The following is a 17,125-nucleotide window of genomic DNA, read 5'->3' as shown; positions in this document are numbered from 1 at the left end:
GAATCACAGTGCAAGTTGTGCTAGTGTTTGCAGGGCGGGGGAGAAGAAATGGAAGATGAAAAGTGAGGAGGGTGTACGAGTAATTGCCTGCTCTCGAGACGCGTGGAGCCTGTCTGGAGAAGAGATACTGGGGGAGGAGGAGGGGGGCGGAGGTATGTCATCAATTTGAGCTTGGCCCTAATATTTCAAAATACAGACCAACACCTCGCTTTGATCTTCGTGGCCTGTGCAGCAGACGGTCTGTTAAGATGATCATCCATGCTGGTTACTGTAATCTTAGCCTGGAACCTTGCTTTTACTGAGGAGGGGGACAGAAGACAGAAAAAAGAAAGATTCAAATACTACGGGTCTGATAATACAGAGAGAGAAGTTTGTCTGCATTGTAAAATAATGTATCTGAGTCATTTACAGCGAGTATTTAAAGGTGGGTTGTTGATAAAAGGCTGTGTTTGGGATAAATGGGTCGAAGGACGCGTGCGGAGGAATTTTGTATGAAAAGTGAAGCAACTAGGCGGTTGCAAGTAGCGCCTCAGGGGTGTGGAACGTGCTGAGGCCTGCTGCATTATAAAGACAAGCCCTGCACCCGGCCAGCTGTGCCGTACACAAGACTGGAGGAATGAGGGCACCATGAATGGCTTTCTCTGTGTGACAATGACTGCAGCACTCAGAGGAGAGAATGGTCAGAGGTCCCTGCTACGGACAGGCAACGTTGAGTGTGTGTGTGTGTGTGTGTGTGCGTGCGTGCGTGTGTATGTACACTGAGAAATTACTCAGGAATGTGAGGATACATGCCAAAGACAAAGAATTTGAGTCGCATTCAAGGGAACCTTACCCTCCTCACCCTCTGAAGAAATATCACAATCCCATCAAAAGGCCTGGCCTGAGAGCCACACTGGATGGAACTAATGGAAGTCTTGTGCACTGGCTTAAGCCTGTTGGACGAGTTTAATTGTTAAGATGAAATGAGTTTGTTTTTTTTCTCGCAGATGAATTTCTTCTGACAGGAGGAAAAATCTAATAGCAGCTGATCCAATTTCTCTCGCAATATTGTTAATTTACCACCTCTGGAGATCATACATGCAAGGTGATGTTGGCAAATCAGAGCAAAAGTTTTTGCTTTCTAGCAACACATTTATTGGCTTTTTAAAAATTTATTTATAGATTTATATCTCAAAAATCTTTCCGTACAATTGTATTCACACATTCTTTACGCTCTACTATGGTTTAATCCTAACTTGAGACGTTGACACGCACTTTGATGGCAAAGTTTGAGCAAGAGAGGAGTCTCAAGTTAGCATTCAGCCATATGTGAATCAGAAACCACAGTCATAGGCACCCAACTCAGACACAGCTACAACTTAATAAATACTTTACAAAAATAATGCAGGCTTTTTACAAGGAAGATCCGCCTCAGAGAGACAGGGGACATGGTTGTAAATTATTGGTAAAAAAAAAAAAAAAAAAAAATTAAATGTGCATGCTAAATAAACATACTCACAAGCTTACATGAGAACCTGGATATTGCAAATGGGAGACAAAATGGGAGAAAATGGTCAAAGTTTTGTACCCTGTCCTCTGTCCCCCCCACCCCACCCCCCAACCCCCAACACATTCCTGAAGGATCTCATTATTCTATTACCACAGGCCTCTCAGATTCAACAGACATAAACAATCTATGGAGACAAACATGTACACAATCTAAAAGGACATACCTACGATAATAATTTTCCCTTTTTAAGAATAGGTTCTCCCTTTAGTGACCAAATCTGAAAGTGTTATAACTGGCGAGACAAATTACCGGCAAATATTTTCATTAATTTTTTTCATATTTTATAAAAAACATTTAAAAAACAAAGCATCATTTTGTGCCTGGTTTTGGTGAAGTCAAGAGAAGTTCCTTGTGTCCAAGTAAGGGTTCTGACTCTGTTGGATTTTAAATCCTCTTGGTTCAAAAGAGCAGTAAGTCTTCCTCAGAGCCTAAAAGTTCATGTGTTATTTGACCTAAAAGAGAATAAAAAATGGTTTCAGCACCATTTTTGAGGTTTAGCTGAATATCTAAGTGTTTTTTTTCCATTCACTTTAAAGTGGGCTAGAATTCCCTTGCTTCTTCAAACTGTTTGTAGTAGTCTTCATCCTGAGGGTTGTCAGGACACTTTTGTCCATTGTTTGGTGGCCTGGCCTGGTTGTAGCGGCTCCAGTCTCCCTTGCAGATGATCCAAGGCAAGATGTCCACCTTATAGTGCAGGTCGGCTGAGAACTCTGTACTGATGAGGTTGGGTGTGCCGGCCCCTTTGCCGCGAGTGATGAGCTTCATGTTGTCGTCATAGCAGCAGTGTTGTGCAGCCAGTGTGGTGGACTCCAGCGTCAGCATGGAGCGGATGCAGTAACGCGCCGTAGGCTTGTAGATCTCCAGCTTCTCTTTTGGCCCACTGGCGTCTTTCCAACGGAAATCTCTGCGTGTAGGCGCATCGTGTACATCAGCTGTGCTGTACGCCACCTCAGTCGGATAAGAGCAAGGGCAGCTGGGAAGGTCGTTCGCCACCTTGCTCATGTATTTCTTCAAGAAGTCGCTCTTGCAGTTCATCCATCGCTCGCAGCTGTCTGTGTCTGGAAGACATGAAGACACTTTTAAATGCTACATCTCCCTCCTAATATTCAAAGACGAAACCATAAGTGTGAGAAGGTGTAACATATGACATGAAGGTGTGTTTTCTCCGGGTTGATTGAGAACAGACAGACACACAGAGAGCAAAAAGGAGCAGTGGCGCACTGTGCTCTTCCTGCCCTGCTGCACATTTCCATCTCCACGCTGTAATGGAGCGCAGCCCGAGCATGAGGAATGCCAAGTGTGTGCAGGAACGCTGCTGCCAGATGGATGAACTGCCTTTGATAGTGTAAGAACATCTAAATGAGGGATAGTCTGGACTATGACAAGAGAAGACAAAATCTTACCAACACCAAAGAGCTCCGTGGCATTGAACTCATCTGTTCCAGCGAGCAGGCTCACTTCAGTAGCTGCTGTCTTGAAAGCATCTTCAATACCTTTAAAAAGATGAATGCACAGTGAAGGGTGGTCAGAAGATGAAAGCTCTACACTGACAAAGCATCTTCTAATATCCTTAAACACTGTTTTTACTATTGGATTATTATGCTCTATGATCCAAAATCAAGACCTCACCTGGACAGTTGGGCATATCACAGGTCCTGGACTCAGTGGCTGTACAGGCGTAACCACATGACCTGGTTCTCTTCTGGTTTCCATTTCCACAAGTGATACTGCACGCTGACCAGTTACTCCAGTCCCCCTCTCCGTCCATGTAGTCTGGATCAGAGAGAAAGAGAAGAGAGAGATCCTCAGCTCTGATGCAGGCCACATGCTGAACTTACTCAGGCCTGTTAGCATGCCTCACTAATAATAAGTGGGGGGAGGACATGAAGGGGGAAGTGTGTGTGTGGGGTGGGGGGCTCAAAGTTCCCTTTGACTTTGCCCCTCAAAGCAGATACCAGGCAAGCCTGTCTGCACGCACACACACACACACACTCACATACACTATGCTATACATGCAAACACAGAGTTGGTGAACAAATAACTCCAAGGCAATAGGAACAGCATGTGTGTGCTCAGTCAGTATGCAAAGTAACAGAGAAGCTTTTTTGCAAATTCCAACAAAGCTACAAGACATCCGGCAGGCAATTTACAAATAGAAATTTTCTCCGCTGCCTGAATATCTTTGGCACGGTGGCACTGGACACCGTTCAGTTGTTCTATCTGTGATTCATTGGTTTGAAAATGGGAAGTGAAATGGCAAGAAATCCTCTTTAACTCCAATTATCATTGAGCAGATCACTGTAATGGGTATACATGGAAACAGTTACACTAGGCTCTACAAGCACCTCACCCCACCGCACGCAAACACACACACACACACACACACACACACACACACACACACACATCTTGAAAGCAGTACTCTATCAATGAGGAGAATTAATGTGGGCATGTTGGGATGGAAGTATTTCTGGCGGGGGTCCAAACCTTCCTATACACCCCACCACCCCCTCCCACTGCCATCTGCCCCTCATTATGACCATTTTGTATGAATACAGGCCAGATAGCCATCTAGGGCTGCTTCCCTCCCCCATCCATAGATTATTAAGGCCAAAGAGCTGGTGGCAGCTCAGACCAAATTTTGAATTCAGAAAACGTGATAATAACCGGCCCTCAGACCACAGAGGAGATGACTGAATGCATTATCAATGGTCTGTGATGGATGGCGCTCACTGCCCGTCCACAATTATGATGCTTAGGTTTAAAACCGGGACAGTAATGAAGATAAAACATTTCCTTGTCCATTAGTGTGGTATGAAATAAAGGATGAATGAGAGCTGACCACAGTGATAAGCCAGAAACATTAAACATGGGCTATGGTTTGACAGAAAAAGATTATAAAATCGCGTTCCTAACCGCCGTAGTGCAAGTGCAAGTGGATAAAATGACATTTTCCACAGCGCACGCATTCCTGTTCACCCACGTTGGTTTGGGCATGCTACAACTCGGTCCGGTCGCATACTGTATGACAGCGAGTGTAAATTCTTCCACGGCAGATTTATCTGTGGGGTTACTTTTGGAGAGTGTTGTGAGAATGGTGTGGCAGCCGAACAGTGCTCCTGGCCCCATTCCTGCTGCTGAACTTTGATGTTGCGAGGCGTTTAAACTGTGTTACATAGCTAGCCCCACACCACAGAGGAATCCATCTCATAAAAGAGTGTTAAAGGCTTCAATCAGGGGCTCCCAAAGGCTCGCCTGGGATGACTGCACTTATTATGGTGACAGCTTAAATCAGCAAATCTGCAAATTACAGATTCCACATCAGAGTATGGCCATCTGTGGAAATGCTGAAGACCAGCGCTCTAATAAGAGACTATGAATCCTGCTACATATTCTAGTGTGCATTGTGCGCTCATTTCCCTGTAAACACACACTCTTGTCATTCTCACCATATTCAGTTTGAGCTTTGCCTCCTCCTCCGGTGCCTCCTCTTCTGTCCCAGTCTACCGGCGGCCTGAGGAAGTTACTGTCCTCACTTTTGCTTCCGTAGGAGCGATCGTCCTCTGTCTGATGAGTGGTGGAAGATGAGGTGGAGGAGGAAGAGGAGGAGGAAGTGTGAGGCCACCAGTTTCTCCAGTTAGGAGAAGCCCAGTTGGGTTTACTCTCTTTACGGAGTCCTTTTTCTGGCTCATGGCCCTCCAACCCATCCACCACTTCAATGGTCACCTGTATTAAAGAAACGCAGAGAGGATAGTTTTTATTTTGGACAGAATGGGTCAATCGGGTGTAGAGAGGTGACACTTTCTGATACCCCTCCACACAATATTACCCCCCTCCCCCTTTCTGTCCTAACACATGTGCTTCCCAGATGAGGGGGGACCACCACCCCTGCCCCACAGCCACCCTCCCACCTCTAGGGCTCTCTCCACCTAAACACAAAGTTCAAAGGGCTACTCAGCCTCCTCCAGACCATGAAAGCCAGATGAATCCCAGGATCAAAGACACCCCCCCCCCCCCCCTCCTCCTCCTCCTCCTCTTCTCCCACAGCCTCACGCCCTTGCTCAATTGGTTGCTCCGCTCTCTTCCCACATCTTGAGATGTTAATACACTTTGTTCGTGCTCGGATTTAGCAGTGATGCTCTCAGAGATGGAAAGACCCCCTTGCTGGATTAGACAGGAGAATGATTTAAACATGGCAGCGGTTACCCGGCCATCTGCACGCTGAGGGACTTATGGGCAATGGCTTGCCACACATTTACATAAGCTGCCGTCTGTCTTCCTGCACATGGGTTCGTAGCGAGGCATTGCCGGTTAGTGTCTGCCTTTCAGCTGTCATTATGATGGACGTGAGACCTCAGCGTCTATCTTAAGCTTCACTACGAGACAGGATGTGTGAAAGGGGACAGAGGGAGAAGGAAGGAGGAAAGGGGGGGAAAAAAGGGGGTAGTGATGTGCACCAAACTATTCTCCCTCTTCCTGTTTGCTCTTCCTGTGCTGTGTGCTTGAGTAGCCATGTCTTACAAGTGGGTGAAAGCATGAAAGCACGCTGGCAGGTGCACAGACACACATGATCACCTGTATGTTGGGATTCTGTCCATTGATATCTGCTTTGGAGAGGTCGGGGAAATTGTGCAGATCTAGGAGGAAAGCTCCGGGGCCGTCCCTGTGTACGTTGCTGCCCGTGCCTTGTGCCCAGGGGAGGGTGGCGGGACGGTGGGCCAACCGATGTTCAGGACCAGATCTCCGATCTTCAGGAGCCAGTTGGGCTGATGAGCTACTTTTTGCATTTATATTGTTCTGCTGTGGAGAGAAAGAAACATGATATTAATTTATTGTTAGTTTGTGCAACCATGATATAAGATTATTAAAATGTTTTTTAATCATAAGTAAAACACTTTCTTGTCCTCTTAATTCACACAACTGTGAATGTGAAGAATAAGAGCCCTATAGTTACTTGGCATTTACAGAGACTGTGCACTCAGGAACATTATATTGATCTCTCATGTTGACAAGGGGTTCACATGGCCGTGACCTCTGTCATAAATCCTGCAGACAGTGGATTCTTGACTGCTGGGAGTCCAGAGAAAAAGCCATTGAAACAGTGGGACAAGCAGAGTTCTGTGTGTCTGTCTGCTTTAACCAAAATATAATCCATCTAAAGTCTGTACTCAGAGGCAGTGTCACAGTTGGACTGTATATTTTTCCATTTTTAACTGACAGACTACGCTGCCGCTTTACCATAGTAATATGATGTGGACATATATAGCATGTTCTGGTGCTGGCTGGGAGAAAAGAACTATGTGAGACTGATGGTTTTCCAGCAGTGGGGCTATACAGAGAAAGCTAAGCAAACATTGCAAAAATAATTATGACTGCCTCCTTGTAGACAGAAAAACATTTGGTCTTCTGACAGGGGGGTTGTAAATTTGCCCCAAAAGGACAGTTGAAGCATATGTCCCCTGTCAGGTATGCACAGAAGGAACAATTATTCCTCAATTGGACAGACAGCCGTAAGTAGTCGGCAATCATCCATTCTGGGGTGGCAGAAAATAAGATCAAAGAAAGCCATCAATCATGTTCCTTGTTTTCTTTTTTCATGTCCCATTTCTTCCTCCCTAGTGTTTTTGTGGCCGGGCTGAGGCCTGAGAATATGGCAGCAGTGCTGTACGGTTGCGGTAGCCAGTCGCAGACAAAGTGTCAGCTCAGCCACATTGTGGTGGGCATAAAAGCCCCCAGTGGAGCTGTTTGTGTCCAGCCAAGGTGCACCCTGGCACAATATAGGTGCTGTAAATGGAGCTGCACAGCACGGTAGGAAGGATTACTAATGTACATGTAACTTAAATTCAACTGCAGAGGAGATAGAGGCTGCACAGATAGAATTTCAAATCCATTTAACTTTACTTTTCTTAATTCAGTCCCAGGGCCAGATGGAGTTAATATGATAATATGATCAAAGAATTCAAAAACCTTCACAGCACATTTCTTAATGTGAGCTACTGCCATAATTACAATGATTATACAATTGGCCATAATTTAGAGGGGAGGAAGAGTAGATAGTTCTGCATTTTGCCTGTGACCACCAAATATAAAGAGGGAGAGGTCTTAGATAAGATGATGTGATTTGATGAGAATTTATGTTCAAAATCATAAAATTTGAGGACGGATGATTCTGAGAATACAGATTCCAATTAAAACCGCACTTTTCTTTTCCATGACCAAACAATTATGGCTGAGAGTTCGGAACAGAAAAAGGTCAATTCACTAGTGTAGATTGTGCATTGGCTATCTGCCCTTTGTGTTAACATCACAGGATCCTCTTTGGTTCTATCACAAGTACTTTGGGCTTTGAGATGCCCATGTGATAACCCTGCCTTTCAAGTTCCCAGTCTTCAGAAGTCACTCACTGGCTGTAATTGAGCTCCACCGAGGGAGCAGCCCCAACACAACACTTACAGGTTCAGTCACGATTGTTACTACATATGTAAAATAGAAAGTAAACTAAAAAGCTGTGGTTGATCTCTTCCCGGTGGATAGCGTTTAACTGCAGACCACACAAGTGGCTCCTGAGTTTAGACATTATTGCTTTATGATACAGATACTGTAAACAATCATTTAAATCCACTGCCAGAAAAAACCTGACTACCACACATTTCACAGCCGCTGAGCAAAGACAAGTACTCTTTCACCATTATAAGTCTGTTAGCAAATTCACCCCGAACATTTTTAATGCTCAGCCTACTGTTTAAAAACATCAAATTTACCATTTCCCCATGAGGCTTGCTATCTTAGTCTATTAAAAGAGAGCAAACGCCAACACAACTGCTTCAAAATACACAAAGTGTTGGGTCATGAAACCAAGTGACAGTGTTTGCAGGCATATTAATCCTCCATTACCCAGTATAATCCTATCTGGATCTTCTGTTGTGTCATATTATGCTGTATTACACATGGCAGGCAGATTATCTAATCCTGACACAAATTTGGTTTATTTAAAGTCAAACTTCAAAGTACTCTGATTAATCCCATGGCAACACTCGTGATGATGTTTCACTCAGTATGGGAGGCCTTAGAGTTTAAGCCTCCTTGTAAATATACAGTTTGTCTGTTTAAGGGCAAATATTGGTAGCTTAACTCTAATACGATTTGAGTTATGTTTAGTCCATATAGATTATCCTGCAGACAGTAGGTTAACGACGACCAATGTTGAAGAATTGCTGGTTGTGATTGGAGGAGTGCTAGGTGGTAAGACTATTTGCTATCAAACTAATTAGGATCCAAAAAAATGAATAGGAAAGCTACCTAGTTACCTGCAAGCCACTGTCACCACATTTAACTTAGTTTTTTTTAATAGCATGTTGCTCAATCCTGATATTAAAGGATATTTTCTGATGTGGTATTTTGACAAAATGTTGGTTCATTCGACAATATTAGGTCAGTGTCTGTTTTATCACCATGAAGTATCACTTTGCTAAGAGAAAATTCTTATCTATCAGCTGTGAAAAGCTCTGAAATGAGCCACAATGAGTCCAGGTAATATCTGCTGATATTCATGAAAATGCCCAAGAAACAACTGCAATCATCAGATGTCACTTGATAATATGTCACATTGCTTTTTTTTCTCTTTCTTTTCTTGTAAATCCTAACTTAGAATTTCCCGGCTGATTTCAAACCAGCAACATTCCAGTTAAAAACCCTTTTCTCCCATCTATAAATTACTGTCATCCAAAAAGACCAAGAAAGAACCATTTCAATTTGACTCCATTTACACAATTATTTTCCCTTTAATTTAATTTAACTTAACTGTCATGTTCAATTTTCATTTTTTGCCTTTGAACACCCCTCTTAAGACAATAGATGCCACTGGAATGTGTACACAGTGTTGACATTCAGTTTATTCTCACTCAAGTCTCACTTTCTTTGGTGCCAAGAGGACAAATGCTGATTTTCTCAACATAGTAAAATACAAGTCTTACATATAATGCAGCGGAATAAAGTCTTGAGGTGTAATGTAAATAAGGAAACTGTGAGATAATACTGCTGAAAACAGGAGGAAATCTAAGCTGCTTTTTCCTGCAATCACTGTAATTTTCACTAAATCTGTATTTCCATCTGAGGGCTCAGCAGTGTGAAGGACAAACCAATGAAATTTTATATGTCAAAATTACAGGATTTTTTCTGACTAAATCGGTATTTTAGCAAAATGATCAGTAGAGCTGAAAATCATGGAAAAAATGAATAATAAGGGCATTAGTCATCAGAAAAGAATTGCAGTTGTGTAAAGTCCATCAATTCCTGATAATGTCGACATAAACACCTCTCAATCTTTTCCGGATGACTCTCAATGGAACTTAATGAGAAAAACATGCTGTTTTCTCATTTTTCTTTCATACAGTCCAGACTGTGACAGTGCACAAGAGTAACTGCTAAAAATGCTGTCAGCAGTGTTCCTCTTTTGATGGGCTGCTTTACAGCTCCTATCACTCATCTGTTAGCAACGAGCAACATGCTTTAATTTGGAGATCAAAAGTGACACACCATTCCTCAGTTCATCTGGGGCCTCCCAGGATGTCACCCCCTACTCTAAAAGCCATGAATGAACACTTGCACACACAAGCCACCCCCTCTCCCTCCTCACAGTGTCTCCTCTTCTTTTCCCGCTTCCCCCTTTTTCACTTTGTGAGGGCTGCTTAAAGGGGCATGACTCCATTTTCAATTGGAAGCAACTCAGGGGTCCTTCCCCCAGGGAGGCTGGCAGGAAATGAAGGCAGTGCACATTGTGCCAGATGCTTTTCAGCACTACACTTATGGAGGTGGAAGAGAAAACTATCCTTCCCCTGTCACTCGCCTTATACTGGGTGCACCAATGTGTTTATTTACATGATCAAGACTTCTTGAAAATAAAATTAAAAAAAACATATTCAAGGGTAGAAGTCCAACATTAATTATTCAGCACATTATTCATCACACATTCTCACATCTGCCTTTGAATCGGTGTATGTTCTTAGCTAACAAATACTGTTTTTACATCTGATATCACACTAACTTCACCCTGCTCCAGTGGATGAATCTGCCTTCGTGGGTCAGTGATGATAATGTGCCTTGGACCAAAGAGCTTTCTCTCTCCACTACAGGTGCACGGAGCCGCATCCTGTCATTTGTGTTTCTGTGAATGCCATTTTAAATATGACACCTAAGAGCGACAATACACCCCCTGGGCCGTGACAAGCCCGGCCGAAAGATGACATCACCGTCTTCAGTGGCGGACCAGTGAGGCATATCCGCACATAGTCGGAGCATTCATGAGTCAAAAAAAAACCATTCAGCTTGTCTCAACATGGGGTATGAGTGGCAATGTTGGGCTCTTTCATCACAGGCCAGAGTCTCTATGTAAATGTGGACAAATGACAAAAGGGATGTTGAGGTTTTGCTGGTTGGAATGGGTGGCATGTGTTTAGTATTTTTTACTGTGATTCCTCAGGAGGGTCCTGGTCCTGCCTGTCCAGTCCAGCATTTGGCTGTGTGTCAAATATTCAATAAATTCTTGGAATATTTCCTCAGCTTTGCATGCTCTAATATCCGACTGAACACAGGCTTGCAGTTGCATATACACAGGTCGGTCTAAAGTGATGGCAATGAGAGTGGATATAAGAGGAATTAACCTAACCTACCTTTAGTCAAAGTAAAAATTCTTTCCATTCATTTCTCCCAAGCCCTAATAAAGCATTTATGAAGGGACACCATTCCAGTGGGCATAAATACCCATTTATCACTGGAACATGAAGAAAATAACTCAGTAGCAGGCTAAATATACATCAAAAGGCAGCTGAAGGATGCTTAACACTCTCTAAAAAAGCCTGTTGATCCCAGACCCGTCTTAACCCTCAGGTCAGGATTTGGGGCTCTACTGGATTCTGTGTGCTTTTTTGCTGATGTTAAAATAGGCAGTAAAACTATTAAACCTGTCTTAAGTGGTGTCATGTTGACAAATGTCCCCCTTGTGAAATTTTGTTGAGGCACCACGTTCTAAACTAGACCACAACCCAAATAGGTGTCAGGATTGCACGTGTGTCATCGGAAACTGTATTTTAACCAGACGGAGACCAAACTTCAAACCTTATGAAGAGAAAAGAAAGGGAAAGTTTTTTTTTGTTTTTTAAATTTTTCCCTCAACACTGAACCTTTATCTGATCTTCTCATGTGGCCTTACACACATGTGAGTATAGCTAGTGTAGAATAAAATAATCAAGTTTGGCTTAAGGGTTGATCTGCTGCAAGCTAGAAGTCAATTTGATGCCAGGCTAGGTGGTGGTGGTGGGGGTGTTGAGGGTAGGGGGTTCAGCTCTGAGCCCTCTGCCTCATCAACCGAACGCTTGGATGACAGTGATGAGTCCATGATGACAGAGAAGTGCCTGCAGCTAGCATTTAACCCCCGACAATAGGGCGGTGTGTCTGGTGTGGGGGGCTGATCTCTGACCCTGCATCATCTTCCATCCCTCCGCTGGCTGACTGACACTCCCGGGAGACACCCTGAGGAGACCACATCCGTGTGTATGTCAACAATTCCCAAAGAGTCACGGGAACCCCCGGGGGAGAGAGGGCTTTATTTTACCTGGGACATGTGAGCATTTCATCAAACCCATCTGTGACCAAATGAAACCCCTCACCCGTTTTTTTTTTTTTTTTTTATAAGTTTTTGCATCAACCCCCCCTCTCCCCCCTCCTCAGGAAAGCACCACACTACTAGATTCCCAAACTCACCTCTCTAAGTGCTGCGTCCAGGCTCAGAGTTGCATTTCCCTGCTGCAGCGGACTGCTCCGCAACACCGTGATGTGCAAGGTAAGGAGAAGAAGTCCCAGGAGCAGCAGCAGTTCCGCCGCCAGTCGCACCATCCTTTTGACGCGGCCGCTCTTGGGAGCCTGCGGTGTGGCCGGAGCTCCGACTCCGCCTCCTCCCGGTGCAGAGACTCCAATCTCCGGATCCGCCGGGGACGAGGAGCCGCAACACCACTTCGGAGCCACTTCGGGAATCAGAATTGCAAAATTGAAGGGAAAAGGGATCGGAGGGGGGGCAGTCCAATAATTTGGGGAAAAAAAGTATTGTAGATGAATTTGGATGCAGTGGTTTTCTTTGGAAGCCGCGGGTTTGTCCCTAAATTAAGATTGATCCTCTTTTACTGATTGTTCATATAGTTTGATTTAAAGCCAAGTATTTGAAGAGCTAATGCTTTTGATCAGCCAATTAACAAAGTGTATACTGGATACTGCAGGACTGATCCAGCGCGCAGCTTTAACACTTTCTGCGCTTGTTGCGCTCTAGTCAGATCTCCAAGCTCAGGAAACTTGCAGCCCAGTTGCCCCGTGGTGTCCCCGCCACATTCTCAGCCTCACACTTCAGTTTTCCTCACTTCCACTTCAGCCTCTTTACGCATCTCTTGTTTTGTCCACATTCTGCGCTATCCAGAGCGTTAATCGACGAGAGTACCTTAAGATAAAAAAGTACAGGTAGTTCAGAATTTATCTTCCTTGTTAAGACTTCTCGGTGGAGTTCTGTGTACTTCAAAAAGAATATTCATCCATTATGGTGCAGATAGTGAGCCCACAGGCTGGCGTGCGTCTCCAACGAGTCCTGCTGGAGGAAAACAAGTCAAACCATGTCAAACTACGGTTTACAGAGACACACACGCTGTTCTTGTTGTGCGCTCTTGAGGTGGTTTTATACTATACGCCCCTGTGCGGGCGCCCTCCCCCTGGTTAACTCTTTCGTCCCTCTCAACCGGTCCTCCCCAAACTGGAGTCTTGCCGGGTGTAACACCAAACACTCGAGGACGTGAAAAAAGTTTATTTATGCTCCACTTCCCATGGCAGATTAGATACATTTAAGTTCTTACTGGTCACGATGACAGAAATATATCTTAAATAACCACAAAATATATTTTGGATCATTTAGGCAGATTCCATAAAATATCCCGTTTCAGCAGGCATTAAACAACGGAAATGTATGCTGATTAAGTCATCCCCACATACTTTATTATTAAGAAACTTCCACTACACTGGCACAATAAGGAGTCCCTGAAACAGCCTCAAGTAACCTTGGTGGTCCCCGGAGGCGCACTGGGCACACAGCCGCGCCTTTGCGCAGAGGAAGACACCCGGAGGCGCTTTACAGGAGGTCTGAACTCTCCTGCTGTCATCTGTACAGCAGCAGCTTCGTCTCAGTCTGCGATTAACACGCTGCTACGGAAGGTGCTGCAACACTTCACTTAAGCAAGACAAATGGTGCGTAATGTGATTAGCCTTTGTGAGACTTTGTTTTATTGTCCACTTCAAAGGACGGTTCGCAGTGTCAAATTATGCACCAAGCAGGGATGCTTCTGCTTCAACATAGGTGACAGTTCACTGAACCACAAGGCACCGCAGAGACCTTGTGTCTAATAGCATTTGTCATCTTTGAAGTCAACTTATTTACATTCAGTTTGGGCACCAGTGGAACAATAATGTTAGAAGACGACCCGGATCAAATTATGGTCAATGTGATAGATTATCTGTCAGTGTTTTTACTGCTCGCATAAAATCATAAATTAAGACATTTTCCAATCGACCCACATATTGATTATTGCGCATGCAGAATACTTGATGTTGAGGGCAAATGGCGCGTGACGCACAAACCCGGCTGTACTATGATAACTGACCAACAGCTCAGTCAAAGGATCACTTAAATCAGACCATTCTTGTAACCAAGACACGTTCACATTAAAAACAATGTAAATACAAAAATGATACAAGAAGGTTGTCATACAAGTTGTGTTATTGTCTGTATTTTATTTAATTTTGCCTGCAACACATAAACTGTAGCAGCCACACAGTCTCCGTAAATATGTTGAACCGAAACCCAGACCAAGAAAAACAACAAGACGTCATCATTAATTACAATTTATCGCTCTGACTACGTCATTCGCTCTCAAGGGAGGGCATCTGCTACCTGCAGTAGCAGAGCACATGTGTGATGTTTCATAAATAACTGTCAACCTTTCAGCATGATTCCCAGGAATAAATCAAAGATATTTGATAAACACAGACCCTGCTCTTACTTGAGCTAAGATATAACTAACTTGATCAAAGTGGCAGCTTACTTTTTGAACACATGACACAAAATCCAGTGACGATGGGACTGAACAAGATGGAGTAATTCATATAAATAAAGCTGCCTGTTTCCAAATTATCTCACCAATACCTCATGAAAGTGATCATATGTCTGAATTAGGCTAACAATATATACATAAACACACTTCAAGTTCCCCTCTGTCCTACTGAAATTCACCACCTTGGCCTACTTCATTGTGCTCTCTGTTAACAAGTGCCTCCCAGTATGCAGCTTTACAACAATCTTCAGTTACAGTCTTACTTACTCCGGGCACAGCCTAGCTGTCTGAACCATGTAAATCTGTCCTTTGTCTGCTTCACTTCAAAAAAAATCCCTTTCCAGAATAGAAAAATCTCTTTCCAAATGGAAAACAGAGAGCAGCGAGAATGCCTCGCCTGCTTTGGACACAGTGGTGGACATCAAAGGCGTAGCAGAGGATCCCCCCTTCAGAATAGCAGCTACATGCCATTCCAATAAGTGCAGTGTATTTGGATCTGCAGTTCAAAAGAGGCTGGTGCAGGCAGGTCTCTGGGGCCTTGCCACCAGTAGTCTGGCTGCACAGATGTTTTGAATGCCAGTGCAGACCATTTGCCACTTCGGCTGACGCTGAGGGCAGTTAGAAGTGACTGCGGGGAAATTTGGCAGGACACCTTACCTAACAGACACACTCAGAAATCTGAAATTGATGTCTTTAGTGTTGACTGTAATGATTTTATGACAACAGGTCTTATGGAGTACCTGAAGAACATTTTCTTTTCAATGCCCGAACAGGATTGATCATTTTGATTTTTTTTTGCCAGGAAAAAGACTAAAAAAATGTGTTAACTGTCATTGTAATGGCTGTGATATGAAGGGGCTGCACTTGTATGTAACCAAGCTTGTCAGTGTTGTATCTGCTGACATCCACAGTTTGCTTTCATTTCTTGCTATATCCAAAGAGGAACAATTACACACTGAACAATGTATTGCTATAAATCTCTTTCTCACAGACACTCATACATAACCATATTTTTTCAGGTTTAGTGTTATATACAGTAAGACTTCCATCAGATGCTCCATATAAATGTGTCTTCCAGAAGTTACTGTGATTCAGTTACTTACATGATAACTCTGAGTATTGTCCAAAGCAAAATGCTGTTCAGTACAAAAAAACATTTAAAACAATGTCTTCTTTGAGCTTAGCTTCATTATCAAATATGAGTTTCATACAAGCATTTTCCCTGCTGTGCAAATGTTATGTGCAAAAATGTGACTGGTAAGTCTCTGCAAGTTAGAGTTTGCCTTTCTGCATAATCACAATAGAGCTCAGTGTTTGAACGCTCCATGTCTGTGACGAGTTATTTTTTGAGAGAATTCAAGCTTTAAATGTCTCTTTACACACACCTGTTTTCTGCTGTAAATCCTCAATAAATTTAACAACGGTCACATTTAGACTAAAGGTGAAAGTAAATACAAATTAATAACAGATATCCCGGTGTAAAATCTGAGGCCCATCTCTTCCAGATCTTTATGAAACAGTACACTGGTATGACATCACAGATTTGAGGATTAAAGAAACTGTTTTCTATTGTTTCTGGCTATAGGAGCCAGATGTGAATATTTACTTACAGAACAAAGTGATCCAGTATAGAGCAGATTTCAATTGCTTTCTCCTTTAGGGGGAAAGTGTTTTTTTTCTTTACTTTAACTTCTCTAAACTTTCTCTCTGCTGTGTCTGTTTGCAGTTCATGTTTTTTTCCCCAAGGACTGAATATTGTATTTTTATTCCATCTTGTAAAAGGTTATCACTATGTTGTTTATATGGAGGAAAAAACATAAACACAGTGATGCCCTGAGGGTAAACAAGTGTCGACTAGACCCAATTTTGACACATTGTGAAAACACATTTATCATCCATCTATAATCCTTCCTGTGTTAATCAAATGATTACCCCATACCACGGGAATTTTGAGTTCAGTGCTAATTGCTGGGTTTGGTTTCTGTTGGCTCAGGTGCTGCATACTCTGCATGCTTACCTTCACAACTGTTATGCAGTTTGTGCGTGAAAGAGAACAGCAGGTCTTTAAAACATCAATAATTGAGCTGTTAAGACTTGGTGAATATGAGCTAGTCTCACCACAAAACAAGCCATAACACCTTTTTTATACTGCACGGGGGTTGTTGAGATTTAATTGCATGTCAAAGAAGTAATTGCTGCGTGATCTATTATTTACAGGAAGGTTATCATTTACTGTGGAGATGAAAGCGCTATTAGACTGAGAAGATTTTTATAAGAACAGCTCATGATGGAACGCAATCAAGGCATCTTTGTCATTTTTTGCTCAATCAGTTCAGCCATGAATATAGTGTAAATAATCATGTGTCAGTTTCAAAGGAAAGCTTCAGGAGCTTTAGAAGCCTACTCTTTGGATAATTAATGACCCTTCCTAATCCAA

At 43.2% G+C, this 17,125-nt stretch overlaps 1 protein-coding gene across 1 annotated transcript; it reads right to left on the bottom strand.

Annotated features, from left to right (window-relative positions):
* Window positions 1-1,610: 1,610 nt before the first annotated feature.
* On the bottom strand, window positions 1,611-13,235 carry ism1 (isthmin 1). Its single transcript, XM_044373056.1, has 6 exons — window positions 12,308-13,235; window positions 6,125-6,349; window positions 4,999-5,275; window positions 3,179-3,322; window positions 2,953-3,042; window positions 1,611-2,607 (listed from the first exon to the last, which is right to left on the bottom strand). The coding sequence occupies exons 1-6, from the start codon at window positions 12,437-12,439 to the stop codon at window positions 2,090-2,092; spliced, it is 1,386 nt and encodes a 461-aa protein (XP_044228991.1). The 5' UTR covers window positions 12,440-13,235; the 3' UTR covers window positions 1,611-2,089.
* Window positions 13,236-17,125: the final 3,890 nt, after the last annotated feature.

Source organism: Thunnus albacares, chromosome 14, assembly GCF_914725855.1.
Source record: "Thunnus albacares chromosome 14, fThuAlb1.1, whole genome shotgun sequence".
In the NCBI taxonomy this organism is placed as follows: Eukaryota; Metazoa; Chordata; class Actinopteri; order Scombriformes; family Scombridae; genus Thunnus; species Thunnus albacares.
Note: the sequence above shows the minus strand (reverse complement) of the source record. Positions and strands in the feature narration are given on the sequence as shown.

Bases quoted from the DNA above. Each gene is read 5' to 3' on its own strand.
- ism1 (XM_044373056.1), bottom strand. From the start codon at position 12,439: ATGGTGCGACTGGCGGCGGAACTGCTGCTGCTCCTGGGACTTCTTCTC. The intron at 6,350-12,307 runs GTGAGTTTGGGA...TTCTCTCCACAG, and splicing joins TGGACGCAGCACTTAGAGAG to CAGAACAATATAAATGCAAA. The intron at 3,043-3,178 runs GTGAGGTCTTGA...ATCTTTTTAAAG, and splicing joins TGATATGCCCAACTGTCCAG to GTATTGAAGATGCTTTCAAG.